The sequence below is a fragment of the Phoenix dactylifera genome, unplaced genomic scaffold (genome assembly GCF_009389715.1).
Source record: "Phoenix dactylifera cultivar Barhee BC4 unplaced genomic scaffold, palm_55x_up_171113_PBpolish2nd_filt_p 002014F, whole genome shotgun sequence".
Lineage (NCBI taxonomy): Eukaryota > Viridiplantae > Streptophyta > Magnoliopsida > Arecales > Arecaceae > Phoenix > Phoenix dactylifera.
The window spans coordinates 33,586-54,652 of record NW_024069292.1 but is presented as its reverse complement, the minus strand read 5'-3'; the positions used below and the strand labels follow the sequence as shown (position 1 = coordinate 54,652).

Sequence of the window (21,067 nt, the reverse complement as noted above, 5' to 3'; positions counted from 1 at the left end):
CAGGCATCTTAGTTCAAGAGCTGGAATGGGAAGCTTATCTGGGAGCATCTTCGGTAGAGAAAAACAGAGTTGTTTCGGATAGAAAACGGATACGCGGGAGATTTTTTTTTCCCGCTTCCGGTAGCATGGGGGCACTTGCCGTAACCTGGGGCACTTGGGTACTATATTTTAAAGGAAACAGTAACTCAGGGACAAGAATTAGAGAACCATTTAGTAGTGGACTGAAAGTAAGAGTTTTGGTCAACAGTGACCTCCAGTTAGAGTTGAGTCTTTGGAGGGATGGGAAAGTAATTTTTCTTTTTCTTTTTTCCTCCTGTTCTGACTCGGCTGAACTAAGCCCGCCCTTTCTCTTGCTGGCCTCCCTTTTCTGTTATTTTCAAAAGATTTTTTTTCTTGAAACCCTTCCTTTCCTGGAGATATAGGGGGCGAGAGCAACTAGAAGGTGGGTGTGGGTGAGGACGGCCTCGGAGACGACGTCGAGGAAGTGGTGTAGATGGAGGCGGCGAGGGCGAGCTCGTTCTGGAACTCGCACTCCCCTTGGAAGGAGCCGAAATCCATGAGCTTTAGCTCTTGATCGGAGAGGAGAGCGTCGTAAAAGATGAAGACAAACCAGCCCTGGCTAATAAGGCTTGTGGGGGGGAGAAGGAGGCGGCGTTTGTAGGAGAATTGGCGCGGAGGCTTGTCGAAGGGGCATGCAGGGCGAGGCAACGATATAGGGCCAGAATCATAGTAGTGCGGCAGCCGCAGCCACCGAGGTGACCGTGAGGGTGGCGGCGGTGGTGGTGCGGAGAACAGCGGCAGTAGGATCCAAACTCATTTCTAACCCTGATTATATGTATATTGAACTCTCAAATCCACCTTTTCTAGTTTGTTTCTCGGAGCCACTTATGATGTACAACGAAATTTAATTTGTTTGATATATAAGTTCGGAGAAACCTTGCAAAGCTATTCTAATAGATGCGGTAATTAACATGAATCAGATTCTTCCCCTCCTTTCATCTTATTTCATAAAGGTGGTCGAGCAATAGCTATTTGTGTAGGATATAAGTTTATATCTGAACAACAGCATCATGGCTCTTTATTATGTGCAGTTTCTCCTCACTGATAATCTTATTGCAAGTCTGTGGAAACACCAACTCGAGCTAAACTTCGGACATTTTTTTGAGATAAAAAATTTCTTAAAAGAACTTGAATGCACATCATCTTTAACATAGAATTTCTCATTCCTCAATGTAGGTGCATTCCTTTATGAACAATAACATTGTTGATGCTAGACAAAAGTCATATATTCAATAGTTAAGTACATTAATTAGTAGACATGTCCAAGTACTAGTGTGGAGGTGCCCGTATCAAGTGATATCTTCATTTTTTTCGTTCTTGTGTACTTATCAGCATTTTTTTTTTTTGGTTCTTTGTGTTCTTACAAGGAAGCAGGGGAGGGACAGGAGGTTGGTGATAAGAAAGCTCCATTAAATGTTCTCAAAAAAAAAAGAGCACCAAACACATGTAATATGGGACAAATGATCTTATAACATAATCTTATTATAATGGGTACAGCTGTAAGCTTTAGTCTTGTGAAAAGTGCTGACATTTTATGAAATGTACAGAATCAAGGATTTGGCCTCAGTTCATGTTAGACAAGATATTGGGTTTATTGCCAATACAATGTCATAAAATCCCAAACTTTATTATCTTGGCCAGGCCAATATAAACTGTCTTGGATAAGATTTTTCCACCTTTTTTTTCATAGAGGTGGTAAATGCTCACCCAGATTTACAAACCGCGAGGATTAGTTGAAATAAAAATGTTTAGACTATGATTTTTCGCAATTGCAGAAGTCATTGGTTGGATTTTGCTTCAGCCTCCAAACCAACGAATCACCATGGCTCAGGAAACCCCTAAAGCTATCTTAGGCCTCTAAGATAGTGATTATGTGCTGTGGTTTTTGGGCTACTTAAAAGTTGATCTGGGTGATTAGGAAGAATGTCCATTCTCTTTTGATGGGATGGAAGGTTGTGCAGTTACTTGATAAGAGAATGAACAAATATATTGAAGAGAAAAGTTGGAGTATATGTCATATTCTAGATTATCATGTTTTCTTTTCCACTTTTATTTGATGACTAATCCTAGATCTCTTTTTGTCAGCATTAATTTTCTTTTATATTTTAAGTATGTGAAAAAAAATATTGAAGAAAAGATTTGTGATGCGTCGTCGATCTATCAGCAAAAACATTTCCAATGCCAACCTGGGCCAGACCGAGCTCACTTGTAGCTCGTTGGGCCAACCCTAGATATCATCAGTTTATTACAGGCTGAGGTTGGGCCCACATTTTGGAGATATGGGTCAAGGTAGTGACCATCTTGAAAAATTTATCTATCCTTAAACTTGTTTAAAGCTGTTACTCCCATTTCTACCCTTGAATCTGCCCATCTTCGGTTCAGGTAAGCCAGGGTTCCTCCATCTTCGGTTCTAATGCTACAAGCTTTCGTTAGTTTATACTTGATTCACATCTAGTGTATAAAAGTTCTCATATTTCTGAAATGAAACATAATAGAGCCTGATGCAGAATGAAGGTTAAGTCACCGATGGATAATTTAGTTGGCATGCCCATATGCAATGTCATGTTCCTCTCTTTGTAATTCACTTTTTCAGGAGAGATCTCCAAGAAGTTGTTAGTGCAACTTTCCTCTTCTTATGGCTATGCACGTCCACAGAAAAGCAAACGGTGCAGTTGACTGAGTTGCTGCTTATGCGGCTCACCATTTTGGAAGCTTTGTATGGATGAATCGTGACACAGTGCCAGTTTCTTTATCTGGTCTTTTTTTTTTAATTTTATTGGCTGCATCCACATCTATAGAGCATGAGCCACCATTGTACCCAAAAACAAAAAGAAGCTATTTTTCTATTTGGGATATCTTAGGTTAGACAAGCTATCGATGGGCCTCTAAATAAGACCCATATCAACTAAATTCCTCTCCAGTCAAAATCCTACGGGATAACAAAACCAGAAATAGGATTTAGGCCAAGACTAGAACGGGCCTCCAGAAAAAATGGGCTGGACAGGCTAACATACCCGATTTCTATAGAAAATCTGGTCTAATCCCAACAAGCCCTAATTTGGTTTTATTTCATAAAAATGCCATCAAGCTATCGATGTTCAGATTGCTGTAGAATTACAGCAATGGCATACTGCTTTATTTTAAAAGCAAGAAGAAGAAACACGACCAGCCAACAATCAGGCTTTCTGACAATGTGAGATAAGAGAACGAGTCTGCTTTAGTTGCCATATCCTGTCCTGCAAGTTCCTTATCTTCGTCAAGGCTTTACCAAATCTCTGGGTTCTCTGTTAATCTGCACTCTAATGTGCAATTTGTAACATTAATAACCAAAAGGAAGAAAACATACCAATGGGCAACAAATGAGAGGATAGATAAGAGAAGCCCAATAACCAGTCCAGCCCACAACTCAGAGCCCACAGACCACCCCGCTAACCCAAATGGAGTCGAGCCCAAGAGCTCGGCAGATGTAACCTAATGGGCTTTTTTTGCAAATAAGAAACTCAATCGCACTTAAAAGGGAGCGGTTGGACCACATTTGAACACCTTTCATAAAATACAACAGCTTAACAAAAGAATAAGTCCACAGTCCCCATCGCACAGAAAAGCCCACCAATCCCGCAGCACGTATCCCGTCACCTCCTGATCAGAATAAGAAGAAATAAAACCGAATCCAATCACTCGCCCTTGTCCTCCTTCCTCTTGCCGCCCTTCTTGCCGCCGGCGGTGTAGGAGGTATTGTGGAAATCGAGGAAGAGGGCGAGGAGCGAGGCGTTGAAGACGGCGTTGAAGAGCCACCCGTTCATCCCGCTACACCCGCCGCCGGCGAAATGGTACCAGAGGAACACCACCGACACGGCGAAGCTGAACACGAACTGCGCGATCTGAAGCTCCGTCACCGCCCGCTTCCACCGCGGCCGCCACCGCCACCCGGCGCTGCTCGACAGATAGTACGCGTACATCACCACGTGCACCCCGGCGTTCGTCACCAGCGCCACAGGAACCAGCGACTGCGCCGCCGCCAGCCAGATGTAGCACATCACGATGACCGGCGTGGTGGTAGACGTGGAGGAAGGTCAGGCGGCGTCCGCCGGCGAGGAGGATGAGGAGGGTGTCGAGGAGCTCGTAGATCTTGGAGAAGTAGAAGATGTGGGCCCAGAAGAAGACGGGACCAGCGCCGGCACGGGTGGAGGAGGAGGGAGGGAAGCAGAATATCCAGCGGGGGAGGGGCCTGGGCAAGGGCGGAGAGGGCGCAGCCGACCGCCATGGCCGCGGAGACTAGGAAGAGGAGGAGGTTGTGGGCGGAGGAGGCGAGGCGGAGGGCGGCGGCGGAGGGGAGGGGAGGGGGAGGAGGCCGCGGTGTAGAAGGAGGGTGAGGGAGAGGTAGGAGAGGACGATGCCGGCGACGAAGGGTACGGAGGCGCCGGGGGTCTCGTTGGGACGCCATTCGAAGCCGGCGATTGCTGGGTGGTCCACCAACCACCACCGGAGGCGGTACAGCCACCACGACGCCATCCTCTTTTAAGGATTTTGGAGGACGATTTTGGTGGAAGGCGGAAGACGTGGTTTTGCGGCTGAGTATGTAGTTCGGGAAAAGTCTACGGCGAGGAATGTGATAAGACGAGACGTGGAGAGTGCTATGGAGTTGGTAGTGTAAATGGGCCGGTTCACAGCAGTGACGAGCCCAGCCCGATTTAAAACCAATGCATGCGACCCGAACCCAAGCCGATGAGGAAGGGTCAGATTGGAGGCTACGCCGGCCCGGTATGTTGTCATTCTTTCTGTTTCCTAATTATGAGGTTCTTTTGTTGTTGTTTTCTTTTTTTTGAAAAATAAAACCACTACTTTGTTTTCATCTACAAAATCATTATAAATAGTTGTCGTACAAGAAAAAATAGGGAGTTATACACTTTATTCAAACATGTACGTCATATATAAATGTATACATACTAACTGTAGATTTATGGGTCGGGCCAAGGTGTCAACCTGGACCGGGCCTGACATTCATACGTGCATAAAATCTTGAGATGGGTCTGATCGAATAAATTTAAAACTATAGCCCCGGGCTCATCTAACCCATTTGCCTCTAGGGTGACCGGAGGAAATATTGGACACCTCGACTCGGGCCAAACCTACCGCATTAACCTCAGGCATAAAATGAGGATAACAACTTTAGTCTCAACCGAGCAGCCAACCAACCGAGGTGATTGACTTCGGTCTCGATGGAGAAAAAGCCATCAGCCAAGGAGAACAATCAACACGTGTCGAAAAGGACTAACAGTCCTAACAACCGACAGCTCTGACAGCCTGCAGTTGTGGTTGCACCACGGCATGCGAGAACATTGTCTGACTAATTGAATGCCAGAACACTCTCCTTCTTTACAGTTTTTTGAATTGGAGGGGAGATTAGTTGATTAGAACATTGTTTGACCAATTAAATGATAGAACCTCCTCCTCCTTAATGCTTTTGAATTGGAGGGGAGGGGAGAGGAGGAGGGAAGGAGAGCCCCTGTAAGGCTTATTGTTTTTCTGCAAACACGTAGATAATTGATGAGTATTACCCTATCCAAAATCTATGGATGAATGCTTGTGAATATGTGCAAGTTTATTCCTTTTCAAAAAATCTTTCATCCAGTGGGTGGCTGAGGTGATTATTATCCTGGCTTTAAAACAATTATATCGATACCTAATTTTGTCATGTATCTGAATAGCTAACATAGAATGTCTGATCTGTATGTAAAATGAATCAGACCTTGGAATCTACTAGCCTCCACTGATTCTAGCAAGCACTATGCTCACGTTGCCCACTCCAAGTATAAAACTTGCCGCATTATTCATCCTAGCACTGAGAGGGCTGAACTTACTCTAAATTAAGCTCTAATACTCTTTGTAACTGTCGAGGATCATGTGTGAGATTTAGACCCTTATGGAATAATTAGTGGAAGCTAGATAGATTGATATACTAGTGACTTAAACTTTTAATTGAATCGAGTTCCGACTTGTATATCAAGGCATTGTTTTGGTTGAGCTCAAACTCCCTGTTTCCCCAGTAAGCGGTGTGAACGCTGATGGTTGAGTCATGGTGGCCGTGGTGCGTCGAGCTGATGAAGTTGACTTGATGAATCAGTGTTGGATTAAACATGGACTTGATAGGCTCGCTATGCATCGAGTTGGTAAGTAATTGGGTGCAGATTGGATGGCGAGCTATGTGGCTAACCATACTAAATTTATATTATGAGATTTTCTACATAGCTTCTGCAGCTTTGTAAAATATTTCATTTTTTAGAATTTCATGGATGTGTTTGCACTTGTTTTAAATAATTAATTCGTCCATTCTACAAAGAAAAAGAAGAGTAATGAGGAACAGAGTTTGAGCTTGATCAGGTGGTAATGGATTAGACTTGAGGGAAGTTCAAATCAGTTTATACAAGAAGAGGAAGAATGTTACAGATCACAAATAAGACTCGTAGATCAAGGTCTTCTTTTACTTCCAACTTGTATATCAAGGTCATCTTCTGATTGGAGTTAAGTTCTTTCTCTCCCCCTACAGTACTAACTCTGTTTTTTGGGGTGATAGACATTGTTATGTTAGTTTGATGATATCTGCTGTTATGGACCTAATGATACATGATGCTTTTGGGTCATGGATTTAACATTCAGGCTCTAAACATTTAGGAACATCCTTTCAAGGGACCACAGTCACTTTTGATCCACAGAAGGTGCACTTACTGTGCTGCTTGTTTGTTACGTTTCAGTTCCTTTTTCTCTTCTAGTTGCATGCCTATAATGTGGTACCTGTAAAAAATTGTCTTTGATGTGATAATGGTGCAGAAATCATGATCAATTTAATATCAATTGCTAATATCCTCCACAAATATCCATTTCTTCAGGCTAGTTATTCTCTTCATTGCAGTAGGCTATCTACAATGCCATAATAATATGGAAGGTGCCTCTTAATTGTGGTGGTTGTTGCAGGTCACTGTTGACTGATGGCAAGGCTTTTGATATCCCTTCTCAAATTTCCTAAATGAATATTTTTTCATATCACCTGCAATGCATAAATTAGGCCACAAGGACATCCAGCCATCCTTTACAGAGCTAAAGCACAGCATAGCCATACTTTGAATCTAAACTAATTGTAAACCTGCTCAAAATAGAGGGTAACCTAAATCAAAATACAAACATACTCAACACAGAGAGGTGACTAACAATTGTTTGAAAGCATTTGGAGAACCGTCAATCTCATCCATTGCAAATAACAATCTACCCGAAAGAACTTCTATGATTCGTGATGGTTTTCCTGGGGTTTGTCTATATAGCTCTAATAGTGCCAGTAATCAAGGCCATATTCCTCATTTCAAGTTGTAGATGCTTGCCTTTCAATTGACGCATTACCTTTCTTTTTTTTTTTTCAATACACCATTCGGTAAAGTGTAGGAATTTTGAAGTAGAATTGGCAGTAAGAAGGTTAATGCAACTTGCATGCAGAGTCTGGCAGAAAATTGAGTGCGCAGAAGGCGCCTGCGACAGAGCAAACCTTTCCACATTCAAGCATGTGATTGTAAGCTGTGCAATTGGCAGCTCGTACTCTGATCGAGTAAGTGAACCCCTTCTCATTTTCCATCAAATGCAGAATCTAAAAGAATGAGAGAGAGCAGGGACATCATCCTCATAAATGGATGCTGACCTCTTCCCTATCCTAGTTATATCTACATGGAGATCGCTGCTAGCTGAACCCTGTCCCAGGATGCATGGATCCAAGCTCGCTATTACATGAGCTATCCTAGCGCTTTGGGATCTATCCTTCAGCTCAGCTGACAATCTTGACTTAAACCTCGATGTAATGCTGCTTCCCACTCATTAGAAGCTAAGCTGGCTTGGTACCAGTTTTCCATCTTGGTGATATCTATATGATTAGAAGAAGAAGTAAAAAAAGAAAAATGCTGACTTCTGATCTAGTGAATCCAAAGATGGTGTACAAAATGGTGACTGGTGTTTTAGGAGGTGAAATTCGGTGCCATGGAATTATTTATGTGTAAAAAACAAGAGGGCAGAAAAGAAATGAAGAGGCAGGCGAGAGGTTTCTGCATTACATGGGAATGGCTATGAAGAGCAGCTGCCACTGCTGCAGTCGCAGGCGCAACATACTCGTTCTGGTTTCTGGTACTCGCCGGCCGCCGCATGCCTCCTGCTATCTCGTAATTCCCGGCGAGGATGTCAAAGAGGAAGCCAGCTCCGACCCCAACGGCCAAGTCGATGGTGTAGTGGCCCTGGAAGCGAGCAGCCGCAGCCCCTGCAGCATGTTGAGGGCATCGAAGGCCCAGGCCATCCCGTGCCGCCGCGTCCGCCGCATGTCCAGAGACGCGATCACCGCCGCCGCCACATGCCCTGAGAAGAAGAGGAAGAAGGACACGTTGCCCACAGGGAATCCGCACCCGAGCCCAGGAAGCCCTGCAAGAGATGCAGGCCAGCGTCATGAGAACTAGAAGGAAAATTAAGCAGGAGGACATGAAACGGCATGCGGCCGTTGCCGATCTTCTTCGGTACCTGCGGCAGCGGGAGCTGGGTCGCGGATCCGAGTATACCCCTTGACGCAAACATGAAGAGAGTTGCGATGGTAGGCCGCGGCCTCCCCTCCACCAGCAAGGTCCATAGTATGTACGCGATCTGCATGCCCACGAACACCTGAGGAAAAAAAATTCATACATCCACCCGGTTACTGCAGGCCTGGAGCTGTTGGTTGGCCGGATCCGCCATCGTCGTCGTCGATGGTCCTTCAAACATGTGCGATCGGCCCATGGACGATGGGCGCGAGGGGGCCTTTGACACCCCTGCATGCGTTTGTATTGAAAGCAGAACGAACAGGGACTTACGGTGTTGAGGGCGGCGAGGGCCGAGTTGAGGGAGGGCCTGGTGGCGAGGAGGCTGTGGAGGGGCTGCGTGAGGACGAAACCGAGGTCCACGGGTGGGGCCAAGGAAGGAACCATTCCATGGGTGTACTCCACGCCCATGAAGAAGAGCAAGGAAATGCACAACAGAGAGGGTAGGGGATGATGCCTCGCAATCCCGGCCACGTCCTCTATCGACAGGCTAGCGATGAAGGCGCGTTTGGGAGGCAAAAGGGCAGCGGTCCATTTGCTGCTCTTCCTGCTGCTGCTTCCGCCGTTCATCATACTACCGCCAGGCGGCTGCCACCGAGGATGGTGGTGGTGATGGCCGTTCAGGGGGCGGGCGGAGCTTCTGTGGGCGTCGCCGCCGACGTGTTTGTCGTCATGCTCAGCGGGCTTCCCGTCTTAACCTTACCTTGTCGCTCGTCCTCTCATGTAGATAGGGCCGGATGATGCTCCCAACCTTGTCGCGCATCTCGTCGGTTCTTCCGGTGCTGCTGCGGGAGGCATATCTGCGCGTGCTGTCCAAGCCTCGTTTTTATAGGGTGCTGCGGCGGAGTCCCCCAGGGGAAATTGGGCGACGATGTGGTTGCCTAAGACGGCAATTGATATGTGGAGGCGGGGTCCCAACGATCGATCGAATGCTTGGGTGAAGGACGGTGCAAGAAAAGTTAAGGCACCACGCAAATGGTGCTTGTCGTGCAATGTGCAAAATTAGAACGGGCGTGGGGAAGACAGAGCTGGGTCACGTACAAGAGATGGTCAAGTCTCGTGGAAGCGTGGGGTGTGGGTCGACCACAGAGAGGGACGGCAGAAGAAGGGCTCAAATTACTGTGGATGCGGTAGAAAACACGGTCTTCTTAATTTACCAAGAACAGAGGGCTCAGAGTATGGTGTGGTGGTTGCAGTAGAAAAACGCGGTTTTAACGCGTCCTTTCCCTGCGGGGAGAGACCCCGGCGGGCGCGCATTCAAACGAGGCGACCGAGCGTGCAGCGGAGTGGAATCTGTCACCCTCGCTCCCCACTACTTTTGCACCGCCTTCCGAGCTATATCCTTCAACGACAGGCTGGAGAATTAAATTCCATGCTCCTTCTCGTTTCTTTCTTAATAGCCGTTTTCTCAGACGCAGCTACCTTCGTCGCCTCCGCCTTAATCACATGGCCCCGAAGCATTTAGGATTTGTGAGGAGTTAGCTGTCACCTCAGCCAGCTGGGAGCAGCGTATGAATGTTCCTCAGTTATCTTTTCTTAATGACATGGTTTGGCTTGCACGGCTGCCTCACTTGATACGGGTTGCACCGGTTCCACGGTCATATCTAAAAAATGGCTCACATGAATCGCGCAAGCATGTTGGTGTTATGTGGCATGATTAACAAGAATTCTTTTTGTAAGTTGGTAGCGGGAGGAGATTTTCGCAAGCAAGGTAAATCATGTCGGTACAGCCATTGAAGAGTGAACTCCATCCTTTAAATTTTATATTTATAGTTTATAATTTAAATTTTATATTTTCTATGATTTTTTGGGGCATGCATGGTACGAATCTAGTTACTAATTTCATAATAGAAGACAATTGGAACTAGATAACATATTTATCCTTTCACACTTGGATGTTTTACCCATAATTTAGCAAGCCTAACATTGATGGCGGAGATTGATCGGCTTGGATGAAGCTGGTTGGCATGGAATCTGACCTGCAAGCAAAGAAGATAATCAGGAGATTGCTGGGACTTGTTTGATGGAGGATTATTTGATGCTTAAGTCGGGCAGAGCTTAGATAAAAAGAATAAGCAAGAAAGGAGAGCTGAAGTACGAGCTAATAAAGGTTTTGTTGAAATGAATTTTATTTACTTGGTGTTTTATGTTTTGGGTGGATATAGGAGAATTTATTTTCTTTTCCCTTCCTATGTAAATGTGTTAACGACAAGAATTATCAACAGAAGGTATTATACTGACAAAAGAACTAGTCATCAGAAAAACGAACTTGATATGTACAATCTTAATGCTCTTTACAAGTTTATCAATGAGATAATTCTTGCTCCAAAAATTCCATTTATATTTTTCCTCCTGTAATGTCAGTTTACTTACTAAAAGTGTCCCCCCCACCCGCGCGAAAAAAAAGAGAACATTATGTCGGACTATGGGGGGGCAATGATATCCTTCGTGCTTTGTTGAGACTTTTCATGGATCAGTCGCAGAGGCTTTACCTGTTGACAAAAAGTTCTCTTTATCTTGTACCAGGGAAACCTTTTGTAGTGCTGCTACTGTGAGGACCTTTAGCTTGGAGAATTTAGCAGCCTCTCTATTTTCATCAGCTCAGTGGTTCTCAAGATCTCTAACCTGCCACCATTCATCCAAAAAACAATCAGTTTTTTTTTCTTTTGTGTGCGCGTGTGTATTGGGGGGGGGGGGGGAGTATTGGCTCTTAGTAAGTAAACTAACGTCGATTCATTTATATTTACAGGAGGAAAAAATATAAAATAAACTTTTTTGAAGCAAGAATTATCTGATATAACATGTCTAGTTTGAAAATTTCTTCCCATTGATAAACTTGGAAAGTTCTTTTTTCTGATGACTGGTTCTCATGTCAATATCGTACCCTCTTTTGATAATTCATACATATTTGCTCGGCATCTCTAATATATAGATCCAAATGTTTAGAAGCTGTCGTTAACACATTCACATGAAAGGAAAAAGAAAATAAATTCCCCTATATCCACACAAAACATAAAACACCAAGTAAAAATTCATTTCATGGAGAGAGAGCCATTGTATAGGAAGTTCTCCTGCAGGAAACTCCCTATGAAATTGCAGAGATAACCGAATAAAGATTGGTTGCACCTATCAAATGTTAGTTATTGCTGGAAATGGCAGAGTATTTCATGCAGGAGGTAATAACCAGCTCCTCTCTATATATGCTCTTTATTTTCAAAAATTTAATTTTATAGCCTGGTGAACTAATTGATGATTTATCCTATAAAAAAGTAAGCATTGGAAATTACAAAAACAAATTACCTCCTTCCATGTCACCATCGCCGTGATCGGTAGCCCATCATATTTCTGCTTTTTTATTGACATTTAAAACAACCTGCTTCTTTTAAAAAAAAGCAGCACGAGGGCAGGCGGGGGAGAGAGAGAGAGAGAGAGAGAAGCTATTCTTCCTAGCTAAATCCATATACAGAAAAATGACACTTCTAGTACTCGGAGATGCAAAGCTTGAACTGACTAGAAGTGCCCCAAGAACAACTGACAACTTCTTCCTGATCCAACTAATCACTAATCATCTGTCTACCATCAAGCATGCACTACTGAACCCCGTTCTATCTTCAGGTTAAAAAGATCATATCCATATGCTGCTGAATGCTTCCTCAATTGCCCTCCTCTTGCTCAATTCGATGGTCCATCCTCCAGCTCTGGCCCCTCTCTCCTCTCGTAGCTTCTTTGCCTCCTCGTCCCCGGCTGCATACCCTTGCAGGGGATCGACTGGGCCCCCAATTGGGATGGGCTGCGGAGCCATACCAGTAGGGCGCGGCTGTGCAAGACCACCACCAGGGACGGCGGCTGGGGCATATTGCCCTTTGCATGCCAACCCCTTGAGAGCTTGGTCCGGGACCCTGGTTTTTGAGATTTTACCCAAACATTAGTGTCCATTCAAATGTTCAAGGCATTTTACTTATCAGTGCATTGGGCATCTCAAAATAAAAAATAGAGGAAATACGAACCATGATATATATATAGTCCACAGGCCAATTTATGTTAGGTCTATACTATGTTAAGGCAGAACAAGATATGCGTGTTCTGTCTTGCTCCACTGGAATGGCATAACAGTCATTGGCATAACATGAGTATTCTGGCTCGGTTTTCTGTCAATTTCTCACAGAACCAATACCAAAGTATAATGGTATGCATGTAAAGCCTCAGAATAAAATATCATGGGGATAGAGTACATTTTATTAAAATTGAATATGAAGCCAGATGTTTTTAAAAAGGCATAAACGTAAAGAACAAATTGGAGGGTTTAACATGATACCATTTGGGAGCAGTAATATGCAAAAATTAAATTTTCAATTAGACATTGAGAAATTACTGAAAGAAAGAAAGTGGTAACATAAAATTAAAAATTGATTTGACATGTAATTGTTTTATTTGACTTAAAATGCTAAATTCATCATAGTTTTCTGAAAAGCATCATACAACAAGAGTGACTAATCACATGCATTACAGTTGCTTATGTCTCAGTTACGCAATTAGAATTTTCCCGAGCTTCGGCCAACCTGCATTATTAGTGCACTTAGGAGAGAAGTGCACGAGTGAAAGCACAGATCTTTCTTATTGGCACTCTTTAAACCCTATTTTAATCTTCAGTAGCTCTTATTTATACATGGATCATCTTGATTGCCTATCCAAGTGGGACTCTAAGCTCAACTACTCAAAGAGATTGAATTTGATCATTGGATAAATATCCAATGACTGACATAAATGATAAAGTAACTCGAGAAATAAGATTTTTCTAATCTTCTATTTCATAATTCCAATTATATTGAGCTCATTCTCTTTTGACTGCACAAATGCCAAATTCTAGATGCGACATCATTAAACTCAGCAATTTACTCACCATATCAGCGGGATCAAGCCTGTACAGAATTCCCTTTGTTTGCCCTTAGAGCTGCTGCTAATTCTTCAGCCTGTATCAAATTATTAACATACTCAAAACAATGAATTGGCACCCTGGTAATATTTAAATTAAGACATCCGATAAATGTTAACTTAATAGGACAACTTAGCAGAGAAGAGGGAGGCACAGCCTCTTAGCATATATAAGATAGAAAAGAAAATTGATGCTTCTTTAAAGCACCTTACGAGCTCGGGAATTGATTATTTGTTCAGCATTTTCTTCTTGGTATTTCGCAATCTTGGCCTCAATTGCAGCAACATCTATTCCTTCAATTAAGTTGTAAGCTACAGGAAAAGATAAGCAAAAATGGACTGCTGTCAAACAACACATCAATACATGTGATATCAGATGGCAAAATGGGAATTCTTACTCATATCCTCAACTTCTTCCAAGTAATCATTGTACTCTCTGAGTGATGGAAAGTCCTCTTCCCGTTTGTTATATCTAGACATGAAAATAAACATGAATGATAAGTCATAGAAAGAGGCATTTCAGAAGCAAAGTCATTGAACTCCCAAAATAGTTCAGGCACTACACTATTGGCATTAGTGACAAAAGACATTCATCAGCTTGGAGATGAACCATATAGATTGGCCAAACAGAATAGATCAACTACCTAAAAAATGCAAGTGAATGCAAATGGATGCCTCTATGAAATATATTGTCAGACTTTCGAGTTCTTAAATTCATAAATGATTTCTTAGAGATGCAATGAAAAATAACTTGAGCTTAGAAGGTATCCTTTTCCATTTCCTATATCATTATAGAAGGGGCTCATATCAGTTTCAAAGAATCAAGAAAGAGAAGAAAGAGTAAAGGAATAAAGATGGCAGTTATGAGAAAGGATTTGGAAAAGCTAGTAATAGCAATCAGTTTAGAACTAAGCAAGAATGAAAGGCAAAGAAGGATCCACAAAACCAACCAAAATATTTGTGAAAATAAATGGTCCATGGTTTATAGCAACACCTGGCATCAAGCATAACACAAATTATGATTCAAGAGAATTTACATAAATTTGAAAGCTTCCTACAAGTGTTGCCTCCTTATATAAATGATCAGATAGGGAATCAAATGCTCAAAATCCAAACTTAGATGTTCTAGAGGCATTTGCATATGCATCAAGGGCCACCAAATGGACAGTTGTTATATATAGCAGAGCAGTGGAGGGGAAGTACTTAATACATCTGATGATTGGTCCAGTATTATTTACAATGTGTAGATCGACAGTTTTCTCTCAGCATTGATGGCCGAGCACAAATTTTGAAAGCAAGGCTGACAATGCTAGTTATAGGAAATAACTATTAAAATCATGTACATATAATACTTCAAGTATTTCATCTTTCAACAGTCCTTGCCTAAAGAACTTGTAGAGTAGCATAAGGCTCCACTCTATCTATATAATTTTCATAGCAACAAATAAAACTTTCTTGGATTGGTATCGAGGCTCATAAAATTGCATATATTAAGAGCATTATCTAGTGTTCCAAATATTCATGAAATATTTCATCTTCAACGTCATAAAAATCCTTTTAAAACCTTCATACTTTCACACCATCAAAATCATGATTGACTGACTACATCGAACATTCTCCTGGCGGGGTGGGGGCCCAGTGGGGGCTGCTACGCGGGGGTGGGCTTGACCCTTCCTCCCCCCTTTCCCCTTTTTTTTAAAGCAAAAAAGAAAAAAAAATCATGATTGACTAACTACAGCCCATGCATCAATGGTCAGATATATCAAACCATAATTATTTGCAGTCACATTACTGACTAAGCCATTAATCAAAGCAAGCTTTCAAAACATTCTGTCACAACTAACATCCAAATTCTCTAGACGCCTCCTCCCTAAACTTTTGAGCCTTTCTCCTGATTAAAATGCATCAATCTGCAGTGGTAATACTTTCATTGAGATGAAAAGATTCGTGAAACATTATCATACATCTGGAGTGATATAATGAATTTATGAATCCACATTTTTTTGTGCTTTATGCAAAAATCCAGTAAGATGGGTCAAACCCACAACCAAAGGGTGAATATTCAGCATATGAATCAAGCAATTTTTCAAGAAAATACATGTGGAGAAGACTATGACTTTTGTTTCTGAAAAGAATCTTCGGTACTACAGAGGCCTTCCCACTCTTAAAACCTACATAGACTCCTTAATAAGCTAAAATTTGTAATAACAAAGGGCTCTCCAACAAGTGTTTATCAAAGAAATCCCAACACTATATAAAAGCACGAATATTCCCAAACTTTTCAACTCCCACAACTCCCCTAATTAGATTTTTCTGTTAAATGGTTTCCTCGCTATTAACCTCAGCAGACTCTTCCTAATCCTAGGGTTGTTAGAACTTGGATTACTTCCCAATCCTGAAAACCCTCGAGTTGTATCGGTTCGCAAGCCACAACCCCTCTCTTGCAACAACCATTTTTCCTAAAATTAGTGAATAATTAATTTTGAAATTCGACATTCAGAATTTAGTTAAATAGCCCTTTATCCAAAATCTTTAGCAGCCATGTGCATTTTCAGCTGCAATAGAACTGGTCTAAAAAAGAAGAAACTATAGAAACCCATCTAATAGGCCTGATGAATTTGAGGAGAGAAAGGAAAGAGGGTCAGACCAGGATGGCAGTTTCTGCTTTGGATAGCCCCAAGAAGTTACCTCTCCTTTTGTTTCTTGTGCCAAAGTGGAAACCCGCTTATATCATCTGGCCAAATAACCTCCTTCCTTTAATGGATGGAACCTCATCCTGAACACTTTGGTACAAATAAGAAGAGGGCCCACCACTATCTAAAGAATGAACCAAATTTTAGGGGAAAGATCACAAAGAATCTTGTAATTCTAGCCCCCTAGAATGAAACGAAATAATACAAATCATAAGCAACTTCCTGAAGCCCTAAAAGGTAGCAAGTGACAGAAAAACACATGACACTCCTATGACACTTTCATTCACCCTTCAAGCCAACCACAAGAATCCTAATGTCGATAACATCAATTCACCGGGGTTGAAGGAGTCCGATTCTAACAAATCGGTATTTACCACTAAAGAACAATTTGTTGCCGTATGACATTTCTATTTGGCTGGAGATTAAACTCTTATGGAGGAAAGTATAGATGCATGAAAATAGTGAAGGAACACCTCCTTTGTCATAGATCAAGATCAATGCAGAAGAGTGTGATATGTTGTCACAGACAGAATCTCATGTCAAACACATTTGCCAAGGAGATCAATGATAGAGATCCACATCAAGCAACAAGCAAGTAATGCACTCTTCTCTCCATCTCACAACCAAGAGTTTGCATATGGTTCAGCCACTTAACTTTTCAGCCAAGTCCAAGCAAACTTATTAGATACTATATCAAAACGTCTATCATTAATCAAGTTGTAATGGCACCCAGTAAATTGTTGTTGGTGGAAAATTGAGCTGTGTCACCAATTGCCTGAGACATTCCGTTATGCAGATCTAATATACTGAGTAAGAAGAGAACCAACTCCAATGTAACCAGTTACTTCCCTATGTCCAAGAACTGCACCATCTTAAAGTTTTTTTTTTTTTTTGGATGTTTTAGCAATCTTGAAACTCCAGAAAATATTAACGATTTAGCTGTTGCAATACGTACGATTCAAGTAAGTCTTTATCAACTAAGTCTCCTCATCAACTTTTGTATGTAATGAGAACCTATATATTTCTTAAGCATTCCAAAGCCTAAAACCAACTTTTATCATTTGGATTGCAGGCCTCGGGCACTGCTCTGCACTTCGCTACTGGCACTTCTTTAGCAGTATAGTCTCAAGCTCATAAGTAGTTTGAGTCTTTTTTATGTATGCTCATGTACACTATCTTCTTTTTGACGATGCAGGTGAGACTTGATAAATAAGCCAGCTCATCTACACTAAAGAAGTCTTCAACATATCCAACCAACTACTACATTAACTCGTCATTTACAATTCACCTCTTGGGCGCAACTCCACCATATATGTGTAAAATGTGCACTCCAGTTACATCCCGTAGTGCCGCAAACCATATTTTCTGCCAATAAATGTCTTGCAAAGAAATTTTTAACATCATGAAAGAGTCGGTCCAAAAGTAGAGAAGGATTCATCCTCCATAGAACTTCAGTACCACCGATTTCACCCCTCGTTCAATCACAACAGAGGTTCGAACACCTGCCATAGGGCTCAGCAACCCATATGTATGGCTCTGGAGGCATGATAGTATCCTCCCGCAGCAGGATTTTCGATTCTACTTGGCACTTCACCTCTGAACACAAGAAACTCTAGTTGCACTATCTTTGGATCCTATCTCCTTGCTTCTATGGTGTGTTACAACTCGTGATGCACCGCAATCCTCCAACGCCATGAGGTCTAATGGTTCATCTTGCTTCAAAAAGGAAATGGCGAACCTGCATCACCTCCTTTACCCGATACCCCCTGCGCTTCAACGAACCGAGTTCGCTCTCTACTTCCGTTCTGGCTTGCGCAATCATAAACTGGAAGAAATATACCTTCAAATGGTTTTGATGACAAACCGACACAAAATCACGACGTTTTGATATCTGCCTTCATTTCATCGACAGGATGATGCTTACAGCAGGCATTATTGTTTCTTTTTTTTCCCCCACGGGCTGTAACCCAAAAAGCAAGAAGGTAGGAGGAAAATTATCCCCCAAAGATGAGCAATTACAGGTTTTATCAGTATACTTAGCAATCCAGGAACAGGGATAAACCAAAGCAGCCCTCCATCATCCACCAAGGAAAAACAAATTGATCATGAAAAGGGAAATTAGAATTAGATTCATCATCACATATCAACTTCGTGATTGAATGAGTTCTGGATATTAATTTCGGAAATTAAAGTGCGGTGGAGTGACAAAATCTTAATGAGGTTTTGTGCAGTAAATTCAATTTCTTCGATTTCAGAGCGATTTGAATCAGTGGTGGAGAGAGAGAGGCGTACATGTTGGCGATCCTCCTTCGGATGACCATCTCTTTGGCCCAGGAGTTGGAGTTGCTCCCTGACGCCACCACCATCGCTCACAGTTCCGTCGCAGGCCGGCCGAATTAGGAACCAAGGGTTCGAGATCGAGAGAGAGAGAGAGAGAGAGAAGGAGACGAGGGTAGACGAGCCCAGCACGAGCGGACCAACCCTCACTCTAGCAAGATTTATTTTATAATTAAGTCGAGCTCGAATCAGCCCCCATTTAAATTCCAAGCCAAAATCGAGCTATTCAGTAGCAGCTTTCATTTGTATAATTTTTTACTTTTTTTATTATATTTTAATTTTATTATTAAAATATTCTACTTTTTATAAATTATATTAATCTATCACAAGTAAATATTAAAATATTTTTTTTTAAATTAATAATAATGTTTATTTGTATATTGTTTTGATGAGACGCCCCGTAAAAGTATATTCAAAAAAATTAAAAAACAAAATACCACAAAAAAATTGCTGCTAAAATGTTGTGCCATATAATGCTTATTTGTATGTTTATATATTTCAGTTTAAATCGAAACAAATTCGAATTAGCTTTAACTTAGGCTTGGTTACTAAGTGAGTTGAACTCGTGCCAAATTTCAAGCTGAACACATGTTGGCTCACAAACAACTTACTCATTTGCCAACCCTGTATACTTGTTCGTACAAATACACACAATTTGATTGTTTCATTATATTATTAATTTCATATATGGCATTCATGTCTACTATGTTTCATCATAATTTTGGCAACATTATGTTTGCCCTTATCCAAGGGACCTCTTCTATGTTAGTCATGAGCTTTCAGCATAATGTTGCCTATAGTTACATTAGAAGATAACGCAAAAGGATATGGACCAATAAAAAAAAGGGTTACATCCACAGGGTTGTTATAGCTTGAAATTGTGATTGGCTAATATAATACCATAAACCAAAAAAAGTTTTCAAATAAAAACATATTTCTATCCATTTTTTTCCCATTATCATAATCATCAATCATTGTATTACAAAATAATGAAAATAAAAACAAAATAACAATTTTAATTGGTGATAATGTGCTACTTCACACATTTCTATAAAAATCAATCCATCCTATAAACACTGACAAGCTTAGATAACAGCAACATCTTGATTATGTAGCCTATATAATGTGACAACAAATTGTCATTTAAATCACAATAGATAATTTTTTTTTTGACTCCTTTTGATAACACCAATTGAGTTTGCCACTTTGCCCTCGCGATTGGCCACACTTCCAAAGCACATGCCCAATGCTTATAGTAACAGCATTTCCTGGATCGCTTGCACTCGCATTGTGGATTCAAACGGCAACATTAGACCTAATCCATTTGTTGGGGGTGGCTGCACTTGTCCCCCACATCCATCCTCTCAACCCCTACTCCGTGCCATGTAAATTTCGGATCCAATGTTTAACCTCGACTAACCATCCAAATACAATGGCTACTATCACCCAATCTCCCAAATCCCTCTCTTTCTCTTCCAAATTTATTTTAGCTTTGAGATAAGTATTCTTGAACTTTTATCTTTCAAATTTTTCAATACACTATCATGAGTAACATATTCCATATTGGGCCACAATTTTAAGATATAATGGTAAAATTTATTTCAAAGCCTCAAAGAACTTCAAGTTTTCATTAGCTCGCTTAACCAAGATGTTTGTGAGTAGCTTGATTTTATTTAGTCCAAATCCTCTCTAGTTTGTATCTAAATTGGAGTGAACAATTCTCCGATTACAGTTGTTCGTGATCGGATATATTCCGCACTTTGCATGGAATAGCGTGTGGGTGGGCCTATCCGATCATAACCATCTTGTCAATCACAGATGACCATGATTAAAAAATAATCGTCTCTAACTCAGATATAAATTGGAGAGGATCCAAACTCCTTTATTAAAGATAAAATGAGTTAATTTGATATTGATTTGATTACGAAATGCACCAGCCTTGAGCTAGACCAGGCGTGCTCAATCTAAATATGTGTACATCCCAAATATGACTGCACTAGAGATTCCAGTTCGCATAGCTTTTCTATGCGCTCGTGCAAGAAAGCTGCTCATCGTACTCCCAATTCTCCTCGCACGCATATTGTAGGTGATGGCCTAAATCTAAGGATACCGGGTCCTGAATCAGACTCCGATCCTGGCCAGAGTACCCTCTCATCATCATCATCCACCGTCCATCCAAATCGGAGGACGATGACTTCTGTGTATCCCAAAATAAAAAAAAAGAAGTAAATTATAAAAACTATTCTGAGGTTAGATGCAAATTACGCTTACACCAATTAGTTTGGAAAACCTACACTTACACCTTTGAGTTTTATGTTAAGTGTACACTTTAACCCATATCATTAGGCAAATCATTAATCCAAAATTGGATGTTAGAATAATTTTATGAAATGACCAAAATAACCTTGAACAATCAATGATCAAAACGAAGCCGGAACCTTCTCCATT

The 21,067-nt window shown here is 41.5% G+C and overlaps 2 protein-coding genes and 1 pseudogene across 2 annotated transcripts; all 3 read right to left on the bottom strand.

Annotated features, from left to right (window-relative positions):
- Positions 1-3,323: 3,323 nt before the first annotated feature.
- On the bottom strand, positions 3,324-5,630 carry LOC120109311 (annotated as a pseudogene).
- Positions 5,631-6,603: 973 nt separating this feature from the next.
- Positions 6,604-9,416, bottom strand: LOC120109310 (phosphatidylcholine:diacylglycerol cholinephosphotransferase 1-like). The gene is given in 6 exon segments (XM_039123063.1): positions 6,604-6,852; positions 8,151-8,332; positions 8,335-8,490; positions 8,493-8,508; positions 8,605-8,742; positions 8,931-9,416. Coding segments are annotated over 6 exon segments (843 nt in total). The 5' UTR covers positions 9,231-9,416; the 3' UTR covers positions 6,604-6,801.
- A 1,060-nt stretch (positions 9,417-10,476) lies between these two features.
- LOC120109312 lies at positions 10,477-18,759 on the bottom strand. Its single transcript, XM_039123064.1, has 7 exons — positions 18,575-18,759; positions 13,988-14,061; positions 13,798-13,901; positions 13,577-13,627; positions 13,372-13,412; positions 11,958-12,556; positions 10,477-10,636 (listed from the first exon to the last, which is right to left on the bottom strand). Exons 1-6 carry the CDS (start codon positions 18,646-18,648, stop codon positions 12,283-12,285), a joined length of 618 nt encoding a protein of 205 aa, XP_038978992.1. The 5' UTR covers positions 18,649-18,759; the 3' UTR covers positions 10,477-10,636; positions 11,958-12,282.
- Positions 18,760-21,067: the final 2,308 nt, after the last annotated feature.

Coding starts and splice junctions, on each gene's coding strand:
- LOC120109312 (XM_039123064.1), bottom strand. CDS start 18,648: ATGGTGGTGGCGTCAGGGAGCAACTCCAACTCCTGGGCCAAAGAGATG. Junction 14,062..18,574: donor CGAAGGAGGATCGCCAACAT/GTACGCCTCTCT, acceptor TTTCATGTCTAG/ATATAACAAACGGGAAGAGG. Junction 12,557..13,371: donor ATCAAATTCAATCTCTTTGA/GTAGTTGAGCTT, acceptor CTCAAAAACCAG/GGTCCCGGACCAAGCTCTCA.